This window comes from Papaver somniferum, chromosome 7 (assembly GCF_003573695.1).
Source record: "Papaver somniferum cultivar HN1 chromosome 7, ASM357369v1, whole genome shotgun sequence".
Classification (NCBI taxonomy): Eukaryota; Viridiplantae; Streptophyta; class Magnoliopsida; order Ranunculales; family Papaveraceae; genus Papaver; species Papaver somniferum.
The window spans coordinates 33,417,812-33,443,375 of NC_039364.1; the positions used below are offsets into that span (position 1 = coordinate 33,417,812).

The 25,564-nt window shown below is 35.9% G+C and overlaps 1 protein-coding gene across 1 annotated transcript; it reads left to right on the forward strand.

Annotated features, from left to right (window-relative positions):
- Nucleotides 1-2,978: 2,978 nt before the first annotated feature.
- LOC113296924 (transcription factor VIP1-like) lies at nt 2,979-6,399 on the forward strand. Its single transcript, XM_026545288.1, has 4 exons — nt 2,979-3,709; nt 4,046-4,178; nt 5,223-5,307; nt 5,781-6,399. The coding sequence occupies exons 1-4, from the start codon at nt 3,138-3,140 to the stop codon at nt 6,026-6,028; spliced, it is 1,038 nt and encodes a 345-aa protein (XP_026401073.1). The 5' UTR covers nt 2,979-3,137; the 3' UTR covers nt 6,029-6,399.
- The last annotated feature ends 19,165 nt before the right edge of the window (nt 6,400-25,564 follow it).

Genomic DNA, 25,564 nt, shown 5'->3' on the forward strand with positions numbered 1-25,564 from the left:
CCAACAGCAAAATAAGCATTACCTCTCGAGTAAATATCTCATCTCGCAAGGTACATTAATTTTTTTTTTTTTTGGTACTTCTATAAAAATTTTAAGTACTTCTCCGATTTAAAGTTGTTGTGCCTTTCTCGTCTCTGTTAGCAGATGAGTGTTATAATGCCCACCAAAGAACCAATACCCTTCGCGATCAGTCACATCAGGTTGTTGTATTGCCTGGTGGGGATGATACCAGGCAAGGAAATTCACCAGATTCTTCTTTCTTATATACCGGAGGATGACGAGTTGATGCTTGAGTAAGTTAATTCCTTTTGTTGGGTAATTACCTTTAGTGTGATTTCTGACTTGCTAGTTTGTTTATCCGTGTAAACAGGGATGGCCAAACCAAGGTGCGCATCGATACAGTCCCTTGTAACTGACGTCCATCGACACAGTCCCTTGCATCAAAAAAGGAAAGGCGTCCCTCAAAGCAGTCCCTCTTACCAGAAAAAGAAGACTTAAAAGATAGTTAACTGGATCGTCGGGTTATAGTTAACTGGATTTCAACCAATGACTCGCACCATATGAAAGCAATACTCTAACCACTGGGTTAATTACTTTTGTTTCAACCAGATTTCCTACCAGATATCCTAGCATTTTTAGGGGTCACTCAAAAAGAATTAGGGGCCACTTTTTTATTCTCATCCATTGAAGGTGGTTAAGGGGTGTCTTAAAAATAGTAAAGTGTTTATATTATCCTTTACCTTTATACTAAATCTAAACATATGTCCCTCATATCATTCCTCTTTTTCTTCTCTTTTCTACCTATTGAAAAAAAATATCATCATTTTAGTTTTGATTGAAAACAAAGATCGTCGATCAAACAAATGTTTTGATTGATTGTTTAAAATTAAAACTCAAAATTCATTAACCTTAAAGTTGAAACTTAGAACATAAAAAAAAAAGGAGTTAAACAAACAAAACGAATAGATGATAGTAGTTGTGATTCAAAATTAGGATTTGATTACTTGAAATCAAAATTTCGATCTGAAAATTTTCTTGCATTTACATTAGCAGAAACATAATCGGTAGATAATAATCTACTTTTTTAGCTACCGATTATGGTTGATGTTCTTGGATTTGCAGTGGCAGAAACATAATCAGTAGATAATAATCTACTTTACCTACCGATTATGGTTAATGTTCTTCATTTCTTAAGAACATCAACCATAATCGGTAGGTAAATTTATCATTATCTACCGATTATTCTTGATTCAAAAAATTTAATTTCTCTGTACTAAAAGTTACGCACAACCGGTAGATAATGAACACCATTAACTACCGATTGTGAAAGTAGATAATTTCGAAATTTTATTAAGTTTTGAAAATTTGAATTTTGGGCCATGAACAAAATCGGTAGATAATAAGCATCACTAATTAACACAATTTACTAACGATTATGGCAATACCAAAATTCGAAAATTGAGTATATTCGGAGGTTAAAGTAATACACTTTACTACCGATTATGATACTACCAAAGTTTGAAAATTTTAGAATTTTGGCGAAATCTCATTTTGGGGCCAATATACATTCGGAAGTTAAATTTACTACCGATTATGGTAGTACTAAAATTCGAAAATTGAGTATATTCGGATAAAAGTTAAAGTAATACACTTTACTACCGATTCTGATAGTACCAAAGTTTGAAAATTTTAGAATTTTGGCGAAATCTCATTTTGGGGCCAATATACATTCGGAAGTTAAATTTACCACCGATTATGGTAGTACTAAAATTCGAAAATTGAGTATATTCGGAGGTCAAAGTAATACACTTTACTACCGATTATGATAGTACCAAAGTATGAAAATTTTATAATTTTGGAGAAATCTCATTTTGGGGCCAATATACATTCGGAAGTTAAATTTACTACCGATTACGGTAGTACTAAAATTCGAAAATTGAGTATATTCGGAGGTCAAAGTAATACACTTTACTACCGATTATGATAGTACCAAAGTGTGAATATTGTAGAATTTTGGCGAAATCTCATTTTGGGGCCAATATACATTCGGAAGTTAAATTTACTACCGATTATGGTAGTACTAAAATTTGAAAATTGAGTATATTCCGAGGTTAAAGTAATACACTTTACTACCGATTATGATAGTACCAAAGTTTGAAAATTTTAGAATTTTGGCGAAATCTCATTCTGGGGCCAATATACATTCGGAAGTTAAATTTACTACCGATTACGGTGGTACTAAAATTCCAAAATTGAGTATATTCGGAGGTCAAAGTAATACACTTTACTACCGATTATGATAGTACCAAAGTTTGAAAATTTTATAATTTCGGAGAAATCTCATTTTGGGGCCAATATACATTCGGAAGTTAAATTTACTACCGATTACGGTAGTACTAAAATTCGAAAATTGAGTATATTCGGAGGTCAAAGTAATACACTTTACTACCGATTATGATAGTACCAAAGTTTGAAAATCTTCGAATTTTGGCAAAATCTCATTTTGGGGCCAATATTCATTCGGAAGTTAAATTTACTACCGATTATAGCAGTACTAAAATTCGAAAATTGAGTATATTCGGAGGTTAAAATAACACACTTTACTATCGATTGTAATTAAACTACCGATTATAGTATTAACTACCGATTGTGGAAGGGCAATTTTACCATTACGAAATATGCGAGATAAAGGGTAGCTTTCATTTAGGTTTGGGTGACCCTATTTTGTCTTATTGTTAACCCCTAATTCCTTTTGGGCGGCCCCTGAAAATGCTAGGCCAGATATGCCCCAATTGACAAATAATTATTGTTGCCTTGTTTATTACACAAAAACCATTATGGGTCCATGTAGAAGACACATCCAAAGAAATTCATGACCAAAATCCAATTAGAGTATGTATACATCTTCCACATGGCCCTCAATTATCGATTTTTCTACTTTAAACTAAAAAAAGACATGAGGAATTATTTCCTCTACTCTTTTTTGTCTCTCTCCCTCTAAAATAGAGCCACGCACTCACCCATTATTTCAACGCCTCCGTCGTTAAACCAACTACTTCTTCTCACAGTCATCTCCACAACCAAAACCCACCACTCTCAATCAATAGAACAACCAACCTAACACAACACCAGAAATAATGGAGCCTCAGTATGAAAACCACGCCGGGAAACCATTTGCCGGTAGAATTATTGAGATAGAACAGATGACGGAAACACCACGGACGCGTCACCGCAGAGCACAATCAGAAACTTTATTCAGATTTCCTGATGATATACTATTTGATGCTGATGTTGATTTTAACATGAATGGGTTAGATATACCTTCTATGTCTGAAGCAAATGATGGAGGAGGAGGGTTTCAGAGGAAATCAGAAGAGGAAGAAGAATCTAATGGAGGTTTTGATGGTAGTGACAAATTTATGGGAGGTAAAGTGGCGGGAACTACTAATCATTTTAGGAGTTTATCAGTTGGAGCTGATTTTTTTGAGGGGTTAGGGTTTCAACCATCACCTGGTGGTGGTGGTGATGTTGAGAAATTTGGTGGGAATGGTGGAATTCAAGAGAGAAGGATGCATCATAGACATAGTAATTCAATGGATGGGTTTTCTTCGTCTTATGAAGCTGATTCTTCTATGGATTATGCTAAGAAAGCTATGGGACCTGATAGATTGGCTGAATTGGCTTTGATGGACCCTAAGAGAACTAAAAGGTAGGATCATTTTTACTCTCTCCCTTCACTGCTTCAATTCAATTTTTAGTGGCTCCCCTGTAAAGGGGAAACAATGGGTCTCTGTGTTCACCATATTTGTAGGGCAATCAAAAAATATTTTTGTACTTTGTTGGCAGGGTTTTAATTTTTGAGTTATTTTGAGGTGTTACTAAGAAAAGTAGATGATCATTCCCTTCCTAGATGAAATCTGAATGTTTGATGTTTTTATGAAATTGAGCCTCTAAAGCCTAAATGCTCTAGTTTTCTTTATGATATAATAGATAGAAGAATTTGAGCTCTTTCTTCATTTCTGACTTGTATTATTTTGCGAGATAGAATTCTTGCAAATAGACAGTCCGCAGCAAGGTCCAAGGAGAGGAAGATCCGTTACACCAGCGAATTGGAAAGGAAGGTGCAAACACTTCAAACGGAGGCAACCACACTCTCGGCACAAGTCACAATGCTACAGGTACATATTCTAAAACGAGACACTTCACTTGTCTGACGTTTTTATATGTGGAAACTGTTTTGCGTGTTTGATTTGTCTCAGTGATAACTATGTTGGTGTGCTATGTTTACTGTCAACTGCAGTTATCAGTGGTTTATTTTCTTTTTGGCATCTGAGTCATTATCTAAACTGTTAAGGTTCTAAGTTTTGGCCAATTCTTTTTAGAAAAGAAACTCCTAAGTTACTCATTTATGGTGCAGTCTAAATTAGTAAATTGTTGATCTTATAAGTTGACTTACTAGAGCCTATTTTCCCCTAGCATTTGCACTGGTACTGATGGCCCTAAGCTCATACAAGATACCCTCATTCGCCTTAAATGGTGATGAGCCAATGCATACATATTACAGTTTTGTTGCCCGATGCACCTTAATTTTTGGGAACTTAATTTTTGGGAGCTCAGAACCCACTTGATAAACCATTTACGAAGGAAACATGTTTGAGACTCTCTTAACATCCGACTCATGCACCAAAACACCTTACTGTGAGGTCCATGTAAAATCTTATGCGGAGATTATTAAGTAAGATGTTTGTCGATAACATGCCACAGTTTTCCTTCATCGCAAAATACAAAATCTACAAAAATAAATAATAGCCATCTGATACCAAATAACACAATGAAGGGATAGTGTCTTTAACAACTGTGATTCTTTTGAGACCAGTTGAGGAGTCAGTTGTACTTTTAAGTATTGCAAAACAGATGACCCTCAAAAACTTTAAGCTCGGCTGACTAAGAGATGAGAAATATGAATACAAACCAACATGGTTGGTGTATAGATTTAAACACCATTAGTTAGAACACTACATATACTACATCCTTGTGCGTTCCGTGGGGTTAGAATCTAGTTGTCAATTAAAGCTATAAGAACTAGTCTAGTTTTGATTATCACAAAGAATCTTTATATCTTCATCGAAAATGCTACATGCTTATTACTTACAGTCTAATAATTAGACAACGATAATACAGATTATAATCAATTTTCCTGTGTCCATTGTAATATGTTACAGAGAGACACCACTGGTTTGACTAATGAGAACAAAGAACTCAAAATACGGTTGCAGTCAATGGAGCAACAAGCACATCTTAGGGACGGTATGTATGAATATTTTTGTGTAGTATGATTTCACTGTAGTAAATTATTTGTTGATAAATCTGTTACTCTATTTTTGACTTGGTTGTGAAAGTTTGAACAAAAGAATGGGTATGGCCACGAAGTTTCCTTTTTACATCATTTTAGATGATGAACCAAGTGTTTTATCGGGGGTTGTTTTGTGGACACATTTGCAAAGTGTCCACATGGCGGCACTATGGATTAGCTCTTTCAAGTGAAATACTTATCCACGTGCTAGGTACCTCTTCCCAGGACTTTAAAACATCAGATAAAAGGATAAGTACTTAGTTTAATACTCATAGTATCATGTGGCAACACTATAGAGAAGAGTCCCGAGACCCATTTGCCGTTTGTAAGCAAGTAACTCTTACTTCGATAATACACAAAACGTGATAGATTGTTTGGTCGGTATCAAGTCTTACCAGCTGAACGATAAGCTTCTGGTTTATTGCAGCTTTAAATGACACCCTAAAAGGCGAATTGCAGCGGCTTAAGATTGTTACAGGAGAAATCCCATCTACCCACGGAAACTCTTTCAATCGAGGAGCTTCTCAACCATTTTATTCCCATTCACAGCCAATTCGTCACTTTGGCATTCCCCAGAACCAACAAGTACATCATGCGTCCCAGTCATCATCCAATAGTCAGGGTCCCAGTGGTCAACCTCAACTCGGTTCTGTGGACTTCCACCAAAGGGTCTGAAATTCAGCTTTCCAGCTCGGCAAACTTTCTGTACTCGTACAATGGGTATCCAAGACTTGGAAGGCAAAATCATCAAAAGAAAAGTGTTTGTTTCTTGTGTATATATATCTAATGTGTACTGTAGTTGCAGGTGAAGCTTTTGAAGAGTATATTACTTCGGTCAGTATGTGTCTGTATTTTATACATAATAGATGTGATGCGGCCTTATCCAGTCATAAACCTCCTTAGCGACACAAATTTAGATTGCAACAGGCAATAATTTTAGATTGTTTTCTGATTTTCAATTGCTGTAAAAATGTTAAGCTGAAATAGTCGATGGGTGTTGATGAAATTGTTTCCTTAACTTATTAAAATATTACGATTCTGTTGTATTACGAGTACAGTAGATCTCTAGGTTCACTGCACAGGGATTTTATTAAAATGTTTCAATTTTAACCTGTGTCTCAAATTTTTTCAGGCGTTCAGTTATCCACTTTGCTATGTAATTGGAATGCAGTGATGTACGCTTTTTGTATTTTTTGTTTATCTTGTGTCACTTTTTTTGGTGACATAATGATATTTTTAATCAAATTTGACCTTTAGTAAAAAAAAAAAAAAGAAAAAGAAAACCTAGGTGAGAGGTTCTTCTTTTGATTGTTCACTTACACAGTTAAACCTACTACTAGTATTTTTCTGAGGAAAGAGATTTCTTAAGAAACACATGAGAAGAATACAGACCTAGGTGGGAGCATTTACAAAATGCGACATCTAAAGCTGTCTGCAAGAACTTTCTGGCCAATGGAAACTTGGTCCAACGGAAGCCAATGTACCTTATATCTTGGCAAAAAATGTGAGATTGGTGGCATTCAGGCAAGTCCGCTAGAACCTGCCAAAATTCCCATTTTGCTAGGCCACGCGGCTTGGCAAATGAGTTATCTTACGATAAAGATAGGTTTACCGAGATTTTTCAACCGAGAAATCTCCCAACTTAAACAAACTTGGTGGGGCTCAGACTCATCCCTATATTTTTCTCCACTTGGCCCCAGGGACTGTTTGTGTCGGGATATTTTTCGGGATACAGTCCCAGTACGTCTAGCATCGCTCGGTATGTTACTATGAGAAAATCCACGTCAAAATTATGTTGCAATGCCTACAACAGCTATATTTGTCATTCTATATATCTTAATTGTTTACCCTCTTTCTTTTACAAATTAATTTTCACAAGTTTCTACCCCTTTTCCAGAGTAAAAGTATTATTTTCTTAAATTTAATTTTTGATTATTTGACAATAATTTTTTATTCTTTCGATGAGAAGGTGAAAATGGATGTAGCTCGGTATGATAAAGAGCAACTAAAGTACATTTATATAGTACAAGAATTGGATGTTGAGTCAAATGAGGATAGAGAAGAGAACTGGAAAAACACTATGTATTTGTTGATGGTCGATTTTTGACGAAGGTTAAATTCGTAAAATCGCATAGGGAAATTATGTATCTCTGACAGTATCAGAAGCAAAAGAAAATTCATATCTTCATGTTCCCCAAGAGAAGTGAATTGCAGTTTTGTAACCTCATTAAAGCGATAATAAATGATAACAATTTTAGAGCCTTTGACGCAGAGATTTCCCATGTATTTTATCATTTATGTTGAGCGGCTCAATATCTCTTTCCATATTTGAAATTCATTGGAAAGATGCGTCTAGTGCTCTAACTCTTCCCCAAATAATATTCAGAACAAACATGATGTTGTCATGTCATATCTGAATCAATCAAGTGCTCCTAACATGCCTGCTAGTATAGAGCGACTAATTAATTAAGTCTAGTGTTGAATATTCATCAGATGAATTCCTAGAAAAATATACTAATTTACCCCAATATTTCCTTACTTCAAGATGAATTCAATTCCATGGATTCGTAATAAATTACATACCTTTCGGGCATAAGGGCCACCACCGAGTAAGCCCCGAGTAAGATGTATGGGTGTATTTAGTAATAATGCTCCAAAGACCATCCAAAACATGGATGAAAGAGGATGCGGAAGGCTAATCAAAAGAGGAAAGGAGGAGAGATAAAATATAATAAAATAAAAATAAATCGTGTGGGATCGTATCCAGGCTAGCCACGGCCGATCCTTTTATTTTTTTTAGTATTATTTTATTATTATTATTATTAGGGTTTCCTCTTTCAAGGACTTCCTCTTTCAATCGAAAGTCTTTGATTTTCACATCTTCTCAAATCATGCTAATGGACCATATGGTTTGCAAAGCAAGTGGTCATGCAACCAAACTACTTGGCAGAGCTTTTTTGTGTGATTGTTGGCTTAGAATGGGCTAGCAAGTTTGGCATTGGAAAAGTTTGCATTCGGACAGACTCTATGAGTGCGGTTTTAGTTTACTCTGGTGATATCAAGGCAATTCTATGGTTCCTATGACCTACTTCTTATGAGATAAAAGTCGTATGCTACATAGACTAGATCATACACATTTGATATTTCGAGCTGAGCATTCATTGCTTATCCTTTTCTCGAAATCGTGTGTTGGTAAAGCGTTTCGCTTTGATCAGGTTTATCTTCACCTAGTGACGAAAGTCATGAAAAGTTTCAGTTACTTTGAGAATTGCTCTGACGAGAATCGGTCTGTGAATAACGGCTATATAGCGTCCTCTGAGAATTTCTCAATGATTGAAATGAGAGTTTAGATTACATAACCATGTATTCCTTGAACCGAAGTTTTCGAACTTTGTTGATCAAGAGAAATCGGAAGGATTGTGGAATTGGCTTGCCAAGTCCGCGAACCCAGTCCGCAGGCTCAGTCCGCGAACTGAGGGAAGTTCTCGACCGAGAATTTCTGCTGGATTTTTCTAAACTCGTTTGTGTGCTAAGTTCGCGAACTCAGTACGCGAACCCAGTCTGGGAACTGCCGGAATTTCTCTTTCCGAGAATTTCTGCTGAGTTTGGAAAACCCAACCGATTAACTTAAGTCCGCGAACTTGTTTGTGAACTTAAGAGGTTATGATCTAAAGATATGCTCTGAACATGAAACATTAAATTACTAAGGAATGCTTTATGCAAACCGTGGTTATAATGTTCATGAACCGATTCAATCGAATCGAATCATATTTGTTTCAATTGTGTCTTGTGTAGTTACATAAGATCTTATAAAAATTGAATAACTCTTTAACTAATTCATTTGAGTCGATTGAACTAGTTATGGTGAAAAAGGACAAGGTTAATATGAAATGCTCATATGGTTAACCTTTTGGGTTACTATGTTGAACCAACATACACGTACACGTTTGGGCATGGTTTTCACGTACCTAGTAAACGTCTACCCAAGTGTGTGTGACAAGCTAATTTTTCGATCTAACGGTTGAGAAATATTAGCTTGAATCTAAATTAGGTTTTCATCTAACGGTGAATAAGGATTGCTTTGTAACTAAGGAAAACCCCTGATTTGAAGGCTATATAAAGAAGACATCTAGCTTTGAGAAAAAATAATCCCCACACGTCTGTGTGATACTAGTGCGCTCGCTAGAGTCGGTTCTCCTTTAACCTTTGGGTTTCTTCTCTAAAACCAGGTTAACGACTTAAAGACTTCATTGGGATTGTGAAGCCAGACCGATACTACTTTTATCGTAGTTGTGTGATTTGATCTTGCATCTTCTATTGTACGAGTACAATCGATTTATTGGCTTGAGATCGTGAGAGTTCTCCGATAGGCAAGATAAATAAGTCACAAACATCTTCGTCTCACTGTTTGTGATTCCTCGACAAACCGCCTGTGTAGTCAGGAAGGATTGTAGAGAGGTGATTGATTAATCTAGGTTGTTCTTCGGGAATATAAGACCGAAATATCAATTGGTTCATGTTCACCTTGATTTTATATCTTAAGACGGAACAAAACCTAGGGTTTATCTGTGGGAGACAGATTTATCCTTTGATAGACTTTTCTGTGTGAGACAGATCTGTTTATTATCAAGTCTGTGATTTTGGGTTGCAGCAATTCTTGGTTGTGGGTGAGAACAGCTAAGGGAATCAAGTGCGCGGTATCCTGCTGGGATCAGAGGCGTAGGAGTACAACTATACCTTGGATCGGTGGGAGACTGATTGGGGTTCAACTACAGTCCAGTCCGAAGTTAGCTTGGAGTAGGCTAGTGTCTGTAGCGGCTTAATACAGTGTGTATTCAATCTGGACTAGGTCCCGAGGTTTTTATGCATTTGCGGTTTCCTCGTTAACAAAATTTCTGGTGTCTGTGTTATTTCTTTTCCGCATTATATTTGTTATATAATTGAAATAATACAGGTTGTGCGTTCGTGATCATCAATTGAAAATCCAACTTTTGGTTGTTGATTGATATTGATTGATCCTTGGACATTGGTCTTTGGTACCATCCAAGTTATCTCTCTTTGATAAAGACTCGCAGATTTCTATTTGCTTAAGTAAAGATCAAATCGAGAGATTGAGATATAAACTCTTTGATATATCTTTTTATTGATTGAGACTGACTGTCTAGTTGATTCTCATAAAAAGTATATTGGAGTTTGTCCATACAAATTGCTAAGCGAAATATTGGGTGGTGTTGTTAGACCCCCGCTTTTTCAATTGGTATCAGAGCAGGCAAACACGGTAAACCTAATAAGTTTGTGTTTGTTCGTTCCATTTAAATTGCCCAATGGGAAATTTCTTTGGAAAACTTGCTCCTGACATCTGTAACGCACGCCAGAATTCCTTAAAGATTGTTCAAATATTGTTATGGTTAAAACCTCTGGGTTCTCATGATAATCTTACTTCATCTAAAAGGGGAGATTTAGATGTTAAGAAGCAATCTGAAGGAAAAAATAAAAGGAAGGAAAAATTGGGAAAACGTTCAATACACTCAAGGATATAGAACCTCCCTAGATTAACTCTTGATCTCTATGAGGAATACTATCGTGATGGATCAATTGATAAAGATCTGGTTAAAACGTTCGAAGGCGTTTTTAAATTCTTAGAAAAACTTAATTTTGTTAAGTCTAAGAATCTTTCCGGAAAGGGTGTTGGTCGTGCTAAAACTTTTAATACTGTACAACCCAGATATCGGAAATATCCTTCCTCTACCCCGAACCAACGAAGGATAGAAAGCTCCAGCTGCCATGACTATCATCATTATTTTGATTATACTACATGGACTGTTCACACTTATCAACCAGATGTGTCGCATGAGAACTCCTCTGCGCATTATGCCTCTTGGTAACAAGACTGTCTTTTCCCCATTTGTACATATCTTGATGTGGGGCAAGAAATGGCTTGAGTTGTGTACAGTTGTGTTGTTGTTTGGTTAACTTTCTATTACCTCTGTTTTCTTCCTTTTTTTTTTGTTGGTAGTTTACCACTAATGTGGAAAGGGATAAGATTTTTCCTTAAGTCTTGTGGATCACGGTTCGTGTACAGCCCAATCCCATGAATGAAGGACATATATATATATATGTTGGTGGTCCGCGAACCTTTTTCTCTCTCATCTTCCGTCCGCATACGTGAACTAGGGTTGTGATTCTCCACCATTAAAACTTCTTTGAAGAAATCAAAAGGAAGGGTGTTTGAGGTTCTCTTCAAGTAAGTAATCTCCTCTTGTGTATCTCTTTATGATGATTTCTAGAAGCATGAAAAGGAGTTCTAAAAGCTCAAAATCCTCTAGTTTGAATCCTCCTTGTGATCAAAATTCTCTTAGAATTAGGTTTGTGAATGATTCTTGTGCTAGAACTTTTGATAGGATTGCTTCCAAAGGTTTTATTCTAGCAAAGAAATTGGAAACCTTTAGTGGACATGAAGAGGATTTATCTTGCTTCAAAAGGTTCAATCTTGGGAATATCTTTAATGGCCTCTGTGAAGGTTTAGATTCTCTAACAAGGATTTTTTATGCCAAAATTCATGATGTTAATTTTAAGAAGATGGAATTCAAATCCATGATAAATAGAGAAAGGTTTATTGTTAATAGAGAGTTAATTTCAAGGGTCACCGAAATACCGTTGGGAAACGTACGGTTACCTAGACCAAGTGATGAACGTCCTTCATATGATGATATCTCTATTGGACTTTGTGGAAAGAAGGTTGTTTGGAGTCCAGGAAAGTTTCCTACTAATGATCTTAGTATTGCTTTAATGGCGTTTGGAAAACTCGGCATCTCTAACCTTTGTCCCTCCACAATAGATAATTCTTGGTGGAGTTATGAGTTTGCAGAATTGGTCTTCTTCCTTGCATCCGGCAATACAAATCTTGATATTTGTGGTTTTATCATCTTTCAAATGATGACGATGACTTCTCACATCAAGATGTTAGGCTATCCTTGTTTGATTAGCCAAATTTGTCGTGATCGTGGACTTGATTTTATTGGAAATTCTCTTGGGGTTCCCAAACTTGTTCGTCCATGTACCTTTCGGCGTATAAGGGAAAATGTTCACAAGCGACAAAGAGGTACTCCTCTTGATGTTGAAGACCCTACCACCTTGAGGCTTATTCAAAAAGTTTACAAGGGTGTATGCAAGGTAAATGCAAGAGTAAAGTACTTAAAAGATCAAGTGTCGTTTATTGGAACCAAGTGTCCCGAGCTCAAGGAAGAGTTGGATTCAATTCAAGTTACTTGGAAATTGTCCGATGATGAAGGTGATGAGTAATGCATCTTCTTTTATGCCTAGTACGCCTTGTTTTTGGATTAGTTGGAAGAATAACTAGTGCTTTGAATAGCGATGATTATGACTACACATAGATATTTTTGTTCTCATCTTCTTATGTTTATTTTTTAGGTTTATTGATTATTAAATTCTAAAAATATTTGAGGATGATGATATTGCAGTATTGATCTTTATGATTTTATGATATTGCAATTTGTTTATGGTATATGTATTGTTTGCGTCCGTGAACTTGAAGGTCCCATATGCGGTCAAAAGTAAAGTCGTTCATGAATTGATATACGTATTGATGAAAGGACGAATGGACTTTTGACAATTACAAAAGTTACGCCTATGCAGTCATGTATTTGATGGAAAATAGGATAAAATCTTTTGTTTGACAAGGATAAAGTATATTATGTCGTTATGATGGAAAATATAATAGATCCTTGTATGTTATCCCCGGTATTTATCTTCATTGATCCATCTTGTTATGTATTACCGTGAAGGCTCCATTGTGTGTCTTATGTTGAGCACGATACAACTAAGTCGATTTTTCTTATTGGCTTGTTGGTTGTTCCATAAGATGTTACATGTCGAGCATTATGAACTAAATTAATCATCTTGGTTGGTTATTTAGTTATTGCTCCGAAAGTATTCTTTTGTCGAGCAAAATCTTTTGACAATTAAATTGATTACTTTTGTGATTAGTTTGGTTGTTTGTATTCCAATTAGATTAATTATAAGTTCTCTTGTAATTAGTCTAGTTGAGTTTTCATATATTCCACAAATTCTTGTGTTGAGTATATGAACATCTATACTAATCATGTTTTACTGGTTAATGTAGTCGTATATTTCGTAAGGTTTTCCTTATGTTGAGTATGTGAACGATTAAGCTAGTCATCTCCGTATGATTACCTTAGTTGTAGCTCCGTAAGTTTACTTAAGTTGAGCACTTTCAATTAAATTGATCACTTTTGTGGTTTGATTTAGTTGCGTATTCCAATTGAATTAATCATGGGTTTACTTGTGATTAATTTGGTTGAGTTTTGGATATAGAAAATCATTTCTATGGTTTTTTGGTGTCAAATTAAAAAAATCCTTCTTTTCTTTCGAAATTAAGGTCGCTCTTGTTGTTCTTTCGGGAATGACATCAAATGGGGGAAATTTCTTTTGAACTTGTGCTTAATGGTAATATCTTGCGGGGTGTGCGGCTGTGGAATTTTATAGGGGTTATCTTGTATCTTAAAACTCCTTGATGAATGCATTTAGCTTCGGATTTATGATTGCATCTAAATTAAGTTGGTATGTATTTTTTTTTTTTAGTCTATGAAGTGTCTCTTGTGGAAATTTCATTATGATCCCGTTCTTGTACCTTTGCCAATTTTATTGACAAAAAGGGGGACAAATAATGTAGTTCACACTACAAATACATATGGTTTTCGGATCATTGTGTAAGGGGGAGTGGTTTCCATGATCGAGATGGAGTATTGATTAAGGGGGAGTGATACATATCACCGTAGTATTATTGTTAAAGTCGTGATACAATTGGACTTTGATGTTACATAATAATACTATGACATTGTATAATGATGATCGAGAATCTCGATTTCTCTCATTGTTATAGCTACGGATCTTCAACAACGGTGATGTTAAACTTACAACCTTTGGGATCATTGGAGTACTTGGAAGGACGAAGATTTCAGGGAACGTTGAAGATTAAACTATGGAATAGGAGCCACTAAAGTTTATCTTTTTTGTATTCCATATGTATTAATAGTTTTGTCACTAAAATTGACAAAGGGGGAGATTATTAGAGTATAGCTCGGTCGACCTCGCATGCGTTGCTATCTCAAGCATGTTTGTCAATGTTAGTGATTAAACCTATGAGTCTTGATTTCTAGCCTACATAGCTAAGTCTCGGAGTAGGATAGAAAAGTATAGTTGACCTCAAGGAATTCATGGAGATTCATCATACAACGATGAAGATCTATACAAGGAACCATGGAACTTCATCAACAAAAAGGTATGTGGAGACTTGAACTTATCTATCACTCAAAAGTCTATCTATTCAATCTCCTATTTCTTATGAGACAAAAGTCGTATGCTATATAAACTAGATCATACACATTTGACATTTCGAGTTGAGCATTCATTGCTTATCCTTTTCTCGAAATCGTGTGTTGGTAAAGCGTTTCGCTTTGATCAGGTTTATCTTCACCTAGTGACGAAAGTCATGAAAAGTTCCAATCACTTTGAGAATTGCTCTGATGTGAATCGGTCTGTGAATAACGGCTACATAGCGTCCTCTGAGAATGTCTCAATGATTGAAATGAGAGTTTAGATTACATAACCATGTATTCCTTGAACAAACGTTTTCTAACTTTGTTGATCAAGAGAAATCGGAAGGATTGTGGAATTGGCTTGCCAAGTCCGCGAACCCAGTCCGCAGACTCAATCCGCGAACTAACGGAAGTTCTCGACCGAGAATTTCTGCTGGATTTTCCAAAACTCGTTTGTGTGCTAAGTCCGCGAACTCAGTCCGCGAACCCAGTCTGGGAACTGGAGGAAGTTCTCTTTCCGAGAATTTCTGCTGAGTTTGGAAAACCCAATCGATTAACTTAAGTCCGCGAACTTGTTTGTGAACTTAAGAGGTTATGATCTAAAGATGTGCTCTGAACATGAAACATTAAATTACTAAGGAATGCTTTATGCAAACCGTGGTTATAATGTTCATGAGCCGATTCAATCGAATCGAATCATCTTTGTTTCAATTGTGTCTTGTGTAGTTACATAAGATCTCATAGAAATTGAACAACTCTTTAACTAGTTCATTTGAGTCAATTGAACTAGTTATGGTGAAGAAGGACAAGGTTAATATGAAATGCTCATATGGTTAACCTTTTGGGTTACTATGTTGAACCAACATACACGTACACGTTTGGTCATGGTTTTCACGAACCCAGTAAACGTCTACCTAAGTATGTGTGACAAGCTAAGTTTTCGATCTAACGGTTGAGAAATATTAGCTTGAATCTAAATTAGGTTTTCATCTAACGGTGAATAAGGATTGCTTTGTAACTAAGGCAAAACCCTGATTTGAAGGCTATATAAAGGAGACATCTAGCTTTGAGCAAAACTAATCCCCACACGTCTGTGTGATACTAGTGCGCTCGCTAGAGTCGATTCTCCTTTAACCTTTGGTTTTCTTCTCTAAAACCAGGTTAACGACTTAAAAACTTCATTGGGATTGTGAAGCCAGAACGATACTACTTTTATCTTAGTTGTGTGATCTGATCTTGCATCTTCTATCGTACGAGTACAATCGATTAATCGTCTCACTGTTTGTGATTCCTCGACAAACCGCCTGTGTAGTCAGGAAGGATTGTAGAGAGGTGATTGATTAATCTAGGTTGTTCTTCGGGAATATAAGACCGGATTATCAATGACGGAACAAAACCTAGGGTTTATCTGTGGGAGACATATTTATCCTTTGATAGACTTTTCTGTGTGAGACAGGTCTTTTTATTATCAAGTCTGTGATTTTGGGTTGCAGAAACTCTTGGTTGTGGGTGAGATCAGCTAAGGGAATCAAGTGCGCGGTAGCCTGCTGGGATCAGAGGCGTAGGAGTACAACTGTACCTTGGATCGGTGGGAGACTGATTGGGGTTCAACTATAGTCCAGTCCGAAGTTAGCTTGGAGTAGGCTAGTGTCTGTAGCGGCTTAATACAGTGTGTATTCAATCTGGACTAGGTCCCGGGGTTTTTCTACATTTGCGGTTTCCTCGTTAACAAAATTTCTGGTGTCTGTGTTATTTCTTTTCCGCATAATATTTGTTATATAATTTAAATAATACAGGTTTTGCGTTCGTGATCATCAATTTGAAATCCAACCTTTGGTTGTTGATTGATATTGATTGATCCTTGGACATTGTTTTTTGGTACCGTCCAAGTTATCTCTCTTTGATAATGACTCGCAGATTTCTATTTGCTTGAGTAAAGATCAAATCGAGAGATTGAGATATAAACTCTTTGATATATCTTTTTATTGATTGAGTCTGACTGTCTAGTTGATTCTCATAAAAATTATATTGGAGTTTGTCCATACAGATTGCTAAGCGAAATATTGGGTGTTGTTGTCAGACCCCCGCTTTTTCACCTTCGAATCCAAACATCATGCACTTGTTAGCATACAATATGTGTTCAAGAAGGAGCATGTTCTGTCTGACTTAAAGGAGAATGAGAAGACTCTTTGAGAGGATGCCTCCTTAAACCAATTGCCAAATGAGGAAGGATTGTAGGTGAGTGTTACTTGTATCTGATCGTCCCTTGCATCTCCATTCCAATTCAAACGAACTAGATTAACAACATCACCTACAGTTTCATTATAGCTTGTATTCACCACGTTTAACACAACTGGATCTTGATGTTGGCCCTTAATATTCTTCTTATTCACCATTTTATATTTCCTGATTGATGTTTTTGAGATGAGAGATTGTGAGTGAGTAAGAGAAAGAATTGAATTGTGGGGTGAAGTGAAGTGAGAGAGAAATGTATATGAGTATTTATAAGAAGAGAAGTTAAAGAATTTCAAAAGTTGATTCTTGATATGGAAGTGTGAAGAATTTAATTGGTGGGTTCTTGAGCGTGAGTGTGAAGAAAGTTACTTGTGGGTTCTTGGAGATCCAATAAGAGACTTTGAAGAATTTTCCACCCCGTTTCTTGAAGATTTTTTGAAGAGATGTAGGCTGCCAACATGTGTCGTTAACTTTGATCGATTTGGTGATGATCTCTGGTTACTAGTTCCATTGGGTCTACATATGTATATTCGATCAAATTAAAGCTATAATATCTTCAAGTTAAATTCGTGTACACAATTTGTCGAAAAATATATTCACGTCACCTAGGCACATTTCATCGGTTAGATGTTGTACAAACTCATAAAACAAAAACGAACAAAATAACCGACTATAAAATGATTATTTTATTTTCTTCTCGAAATAAAACACATATTTTATTTTGTTTAAGGTTCGTCGTCACGACAAAACAAAAACAAACTATAAAATGATTATTTTATCTTTTATTTTTGACTTTCCACCAACACATATTTTTCAGCGAAGTTTGACTTACACGAAGCAGGTTTGGAATACATATATATTTGTGTACCATGTAGTTGCTACATGGTAATATTATAAATCAAGACAAAACATATAATTAGGACACCGAGCTGAAGTCTAAGCCTATAGGTTGTTAGTAGTCCAATATGATAATCTCCTCACAAAGAGTCCTATCCATGATGACTATAGTATCTACCACTGTTGCATTGAAATTGACAAAAATATTCTCACCATTCGTTTTCCATCTCGTTTTTATTTTCTTTTTTTGAGAAGGTTAATGATGGCACCTATATAAATGTCCACATATGAAAAGATACATTATGTATTTGATTTGCAAAATTGGAAAAATTATTTGTTTTGAACTAATATTATTAGGGATCTTTGAACATCCAATGCTTCAATCATATTTCGAGATGTTTAACAAGACAAGCTTGAATCAAAAAAAATTCTTTACAATATATAAATCTATTAGAAGTCATACGACACAGTCTCAAATAGATAGAGTGGTAAGATAGTGAGGAAAATAGAATGGTTCAGTCTTCATATACACTTTGATGAAGTTATCCAAATGTCTTCGTCGATCTTCATTCTTCGAGGGTGATGTTTCATATTCACCTTACAAATGTCCACATACGAAAATATAAATTTCGTATTTTATTAACAAAATTGGAAACCCAAGGCATGGAACAGTGGTATAAAAATAGGGTTTAGGACACTGTATTCACTTGCATGTTCCAATATAGTCATAAAACAATACCCCCTCCATTTCACTTTAGATGAGAGCTTCGGAGTTTTCACGTAGATTGAGGAAAAGGGAAATAAACTAAATTTTTTCCATCTATGTCTATGAAAAAAGTGTTAGAGCATTACTCGGTCGAACTCACAAGTATTGCTATCTCAAGCTTGTTGTCAAATTTAGTTGTCAAAACTATATCTTGATTTCCAATCTACAATTAGTTAAGTCTCGCATTAGGACAATCATCATTGTGTTCTACCGTTTGAAGGCGAAGATCAACCGAAGCTTTTGGAGAACTTCTTCAACAAAAGGTAAGTGAAGACTGAACCACCTATATCTCAAGTTATATTCATCTTCTATCTATGAGATGATGTTGCATAACTAATTAGACTATTGCAAGCATATCAAGAATTTCGAGTCAAGATTCATCTTATAATTAGATCTCGAAATATGGCTAAGCTTAATGAAAATTTTTCATACTTGATGAATTTCGATCAATTAAGGACAATTTATTGTTCGCAGTCAAAATCATGATTCAAGAATTATCATTCGAGAATAGCCTGGAACAATGATATGTGTCATTAATTTTATTTGGGAATATTTTAAATCGATTTAGAGAAAAATATAGAACTACAATAAATTCGGATGCAAGACAGTGTGCATATAAGACTTACAAACTGGGAAAACTGTTATAAGTCTGAAGTCGTAATACATGTGCTCAGTACACGTAACGGAGTAGCTATATGTCGACAAACATATTTTTGGTACGCATATTAGTATGCACACCTTTAAAAGTCTGTGAACTCGTGAATCCGGATCGGTACGCAAACCAGTACGCGTACTAGAAAAGAATTGTTGGTTACAGAACCGGTTTGGTATCCATAATGGTATGCATACTACAAAAGTTCCGTGAACTCCGTAACTTGGTTATGTTTGAATGGCATCCATACCAGTACACATAGTACAAAAGTTCTATGGACTCCGGAAATCGGTTATGTTTAAATGGTATCCGTACCAGTACACATACCGAAAGAGTTCTGTGAACACCGGAACTCAGTCATGTCTTAAGGTTTACATACTGGTACATGTACCATGACATAATTGTTCACTAATAGGTTAAGTATTTGCACCTTATACACCTACTTACCATGTCGATTAAATTCATATGCACATATAAGTATTTCTCCGAGATAATTAGCATTTGAACAATGTCTAAAAACACCATAGACAAATTTGATCGCATGATTGAGTTTCGAGTTAAGTCTAAGTGTTTATGAAAATGCTCAAGCTTATAGTTCAGTTGGCTAGCTCCAGCTAACCACTCATGAGCGTGGTCTTGTACATGGTTCGGTTACGGTTCATCCTAACTAGAGTGTATATCTTGATTATTTTAATCATATTGAAAGATTCATCTAACAATGGATATTTCTTTCTTGGTTCCAAAGTTATCTTAGCTTAAACCAAAAGTAACTTATGCTTTAAATGTCTATATAAAGAGAACCTCAAAGAACTGGGATCTTTGAATCCAGACACTACTTTTCTTGGTGTGTCCTAGTTGCAAAAACTAGATTCGTCCTCTTCCTAAAACCCTTTTAGGGTTTAGCGACTACAAAGACTTCATAGGGATTCGTGAATACATGTCCAGCTATTGTTTATCTAATATCTCGAGTATCCTGATCTTGTCCGATTGTTGAGCTACTCACTTGAACAAGATAGATGGTAAATCTTCAAATTTCTCTTTGTCTCAGACTTTGTTGATTCCAAATGTTTAATACTTGTGAGGTGAATAATAATCTAGGATGCACTTCGGGTTGCATAAGTCTGGAGTTGACGTTAGCTAGACTTTGTCTATTGCTATCAATTTCCATCACCTTGATCTACGAATAAAGAGAAAATCACACATATAGGCTTATGTCTGGGAGGAAGATTGGTTTAAAGTCTTCAATTGAGTTGAAGCAACTCTTAGTTGGTGTAACGTCAGCTAAGGGAATCAATCACGCAGAGTCCAGTTGGGATTCAAAAGGCTAAGGAACGCGACTGTAATTGAATTTATGTGAGGGTTTAATTCGGTTAAAAGTTAATTGATAGTAGGCTAGTGTCTGTAGCGGCTTAATATAGTTTGGTATTCAATCTGGACTAGGTCCCGGGGTTTTTCTCCATTTGCGGTGTCCTCGTTAACAAATTTTATGGTGTCTGTGTTATTTCTTTTCCGCATTATATTGTTTATCGTTATAATTAAAATTTCACAGGTTGTGTGTTAATCAATGAAAGTAGATACATTCATCCTTGTTTGTTGGACGACTTGATTGATTATTGGGGAAATTGATCTTTGGAATCACCCAAGTACTCTCACACGTAAATCATGTTCACGGACTAGTCTTTGTAAACTTTCTGATTGTGGGAGAAAAATATATAAATATGCATACTATTCATAAAGTTGAACTCTCGGAATTGTGTTTAGATTTGTCCATACAGATTGCCTACGAAAAAGTTGGTGGTGTATTTTGGTACCCCGCGATTTCAAAAAGTCTTCAAATATTAATTGGTACTACTATATTTAGAAAACATATTAAAGATAAATTTGTATATATTACTTATTTATCGACCAAAGAAATCAAGCATTCTCATACAATATTGTAAGTCAATTTTATGTACGTATACTTCATCGGAAAAAATATTCACGTGACTATAAATTGATTTTCTTTTGTAGCGTAGACAAAATAAAAACAAAAACAAAACTCAGGGGTACCAAATACACCCAACTTTTTCGTTCGGCAATCTGTATAGACAAAACTTAATACAATTGCAAGTACACCAATAATGTCCTTGACAATATGTATATAGAGTTAATATCTCAACCTCCACTCAATCAGTATGTATATAGTCACAAGGTTTGTGTACCTGATTGTTAAGTAGAGTACTTGGACGATCTCAAAAATAAATATCCAAGATCAATCTAGTCGTATCCAAATAATTCAATCGGAATTCTGCCAAGTGATTAAACTTGTTATCTATCTTTCAAGATATGAATTATACAAGAAACTAGTCTCGTAATCGATTACAATTAAGCAGACGTGTCTACTTAGAATGAATACGTACAAACCTGCGTAAATCCAATTATAAAAATAAAAAATATAATGCGGAAAAGGAAAAACAGAAGACACCAGAAATTTTGTTATCGACGAAACTGCAATAGCAGAAAAACCCCGGGACCTCGTCCAGATTAAACACCACACTATATTAAGCCGTTATAGACACTAGCCTACTATCATACTTCGGACTGGAATGTAGTTGAGACTGAATCCATCCTTCAAGTGTTTCAGTTATAGTCGCGCTCTTTACGTCTATTGAACCTCGCAAGGTTCTACACACTTGATTCCCTTAGATGACTTCCTTCATAGCCTAAGAGTTGCTTCAGCCAAAAGTGAAGACTTTTGATACCAATATGCCTCTAATAGATAATCCTATTTTATTTACGTTTAGATCAAAGATCAATGTGTAGAAATTTGTTTGCAATAGACAAGCTAGCAAACCTCACAAATCCGGAACTTACGACTCCCGAAGAGAAGTCTAGGTTCTTAACCACCTGTTAAGAAACAATTGTCGAAGACCAACTAAGATCATTCCTTAAATATCTATCTTGAGGAATCACAAGGTCTGAGACGAAGAGAACTTTGTGATTACTATCTATCTTGCCTGAAAAAGATTACGAAAACCTCGATAACATGAACCAAGATCAATATTCACGAACTATCAAGGTAAAGATAATCGTACCTAGCTTCACGAATCCCCAAGCGAAGTCTATTTAGTCGTAGACCTAAAAGGTCAATAGAGGCGACTTTAGAATCAACTAGGACACAAGGTGTTAGGGATTGATTTTCCCAGTTGACAGAGATGCTTTATTTATAGTTTTGAAAAACCAGGGTTAGCTTAGAATTCAAGCTAAGATAACTTGAGAATCAAGCAAACAAACTAGGTCTTCAAACTACAATAAAAGACTATACGCATAGGTTCGGTTACGGAACCGTGTATAATGACTGTACGGTTTGGAAAGTTATCCAAAGAACTAAAAGTTACTTGATATTTATTTAAACACCTAAGAAATTAATCATGATTCAAACACATAAGTGTTTAAGTAATCAATGAAGTCTTAGAAATGTTTAAGAGATTTCTATCTAGCAATGTTAAATATATTAAAATAATAAGTATTTGAGCATCTGTTAAACATTGTCGGGACAGTTGGTAAAACGTTTTAACAACCGGAAGGCTTGTTCACGAGTCAGGATGCTACGGTTCGTGAACTGGGTTCGCCAACCCTACTAGACTACCAAACTCAGTTGACCTCGGTTCGTGAATCGGGTTTGCCAACTGCTAGCCAAATTATCCAACTTATAAAATCAGTTCACCACGGTTCGCCAACCGGGTTCGTGAACTTCTCCCGACTGAACTTTTGGTTTGCGAACTGGTTCGTCAACCTTCCTGTATTTCTGTATCTCAGATATCTGTGATTTGCAAACTGAGTTCGCCAACCTACCCTGAGTTGAAATTCTAGTAAGCTCATATTTTTCTCTTAGGATGTTTGAAACATTCCCAAGTGATACAATCATTTGCATGGGAAATTTCCAATTGATCCACAAATTAATTCATAGAACTAATATTGTAAAGGATCTTTGAACATCTAATCGCTAAATCATATTTCGAGATTTTGCACATGACAAGCTTGACTCGAAACATCTACTTTATGAATCTACTATAAGTCATACAACATAGTCTCAATAGATAAAATGATGGTATAGTGAGTAAAATAGAATGGTTCGGTCTTTACATGCCTGATACAGAAGTTCTCCAAATGTCTTCGTCGATCTTCAATCTTCAAGGGTGATCTTTGATACTCATCTACAATTCTAACTGTTGATGGTGGATTTTCAACAAAGGATAAACTCGTAAAATCATGATACTGCATGTTTCTGACACGGCTTCAGAAATGTATGTGAAACTCATATTTTATGATTCATGAACTATTTCACGATCTCTGACTGAGTGAACATCCTCTCGGAGTTATGGTGAATATGTTATTCGTAAAGCCTCTTGGCTGAGCTTTTCGACACTTTGCGTATTTCATCAGCACCTCTGCATAGAATCGAAATGATTGGACGGCTCCTAAATATATTGCATGCTAGTATAAAGCATTAACGTCTTCAGGACGTCACACTGTCATTCCCTGACTATGTAGAAAGAATGTGTATAAAATCTCTTAATGATTGGACGGCTCCTAGACATATTGCATGCTAGTATAGAGCGTTAACGTCTTCAGGATGTCATACTGTTCCCTGACTATACACGACTAATATTCAGAACGAGTATGATGCTTTCATCATCTCATACCTCGATTCCCGAATAAACTCGCTCCTAGACATATTGCACGCTAGTATAGAACAATTCATAGATGGGGTGGGATCGGGTGACAGATTTCAAATGACGGTCTCTCTCACAGACCCATACAGCCATTGGATGTAACATTTTCGAATGGCTGAGATTAAAATAAAGAACACACGGGTTTTAATTATTTATCCACGACCCGGTTATAAATCTTTAGAAATATCTCGACTCTCTTTTTGTCTTAGGAGAGTTAAGCTTTTTCTCCTTGTCTCTCGATTATTCATTCACTTCTCTACAACAGATGAAATGAAACCGGCCCAGTCAATTGATGAAATCGTTGATTTCATTCTCTATAGAATAGTTTTAATTTTAAAATATCAAAAGTGTTCCTCGTTTTTTCTATGTGAGCTAGAGTTCTTTTTTTTTGTTTGGATTGATTTCTAAATCTATTATCCTTGGGTTTTGATTAGGAATTGGTTAAAACCTTCTTTAATTAATGTTCTCTAATTGATTAGTAGTGGTTTTAAACCTAAAAGCATTTTGGATCCATCGCAATTTCCAATCCCTTGCTCTTGCTCTTTTTTCTTCTCGATTGAACAGTAATCAAACTTGCTAGGATCCTGTGATGCTGCTTTTTTTTTTTTTTTGAAAGATCGCCGACATTGTGCCACCTACTGTTGTTTGGCTCAGTTTTTGGCAGCCTTGTGAGTCTGGGACAGACTAGTGCAATAGTTCGCGAGAAGGACGATACAAAATTTTGACAGAGCTCAAGACACCGTTATCCCTTTGGCTAAGGAAACTTGATTCAACTGAGCTACATTTTGGTAGCTGATTCGTGGATTTTGAAGGTTTATGCACTGTATATGAAAAAAGAAAAGAGTGGTAGAAAAGCTGATTCGTGGTATTTTGAAAGTTTATGTACAATAAATTTCAATCAGTGGTAGAACTTTTAGTTCTTTTGTTGCGCAGAGTGGAAGAATGAACAAGGAACGAAGAGGAAGGTAGGGGATGATAGAAGAGAGATATAACGTGAAGAAAGTCAACAAAGTACTGCCCATTAAACCGGGTTTTGGGTAAGTCAGAAAAACCATGTGTTTTATTAATTAATCTCAGCCATCGAAAGTGATATAAATCAAGGGTCGCTATAGTTTGTGAGAGACTGTCATTTGAAGTCTGTCACCCGATCCCCTTCATAGATTAACTCCAGCAAGACATTCATCAACTGAATTCCTAGAAAATAATATATTTTATCTTATTACTTTATTCTATGATCCTCAGCTGGATTCCATGGATTAGTAATGGATAATCATCGTATTTCATTACCCCGTTCCATGGCTGATTCTCAGTTGGATTTCATGGATTGGTAATAGATACTCAATTCATTTTATTATTCCATTTCATGACTAATTTCAGCTGAATTTCATGAATTATTAATAAATATTCACTTATCGGGAATCTGGACCACCACCGAGTAAGCCCCGAAAAAATGGTGTCAGTGTACTTAACAATACTGCTCGAACAAGCACCCGAATGCACGAACGAGCATTCAAAAATATAAAAAAACGAGGAAACCTATGCAAAATAGGGAAGAAAATAATATTAATAAAATAATAAAGAGGCGTCTAGGGGACCGGGCCGACCGGCCGGTCCCATGCCCTTTCTTTTCATTTTATCCTGTTTTAT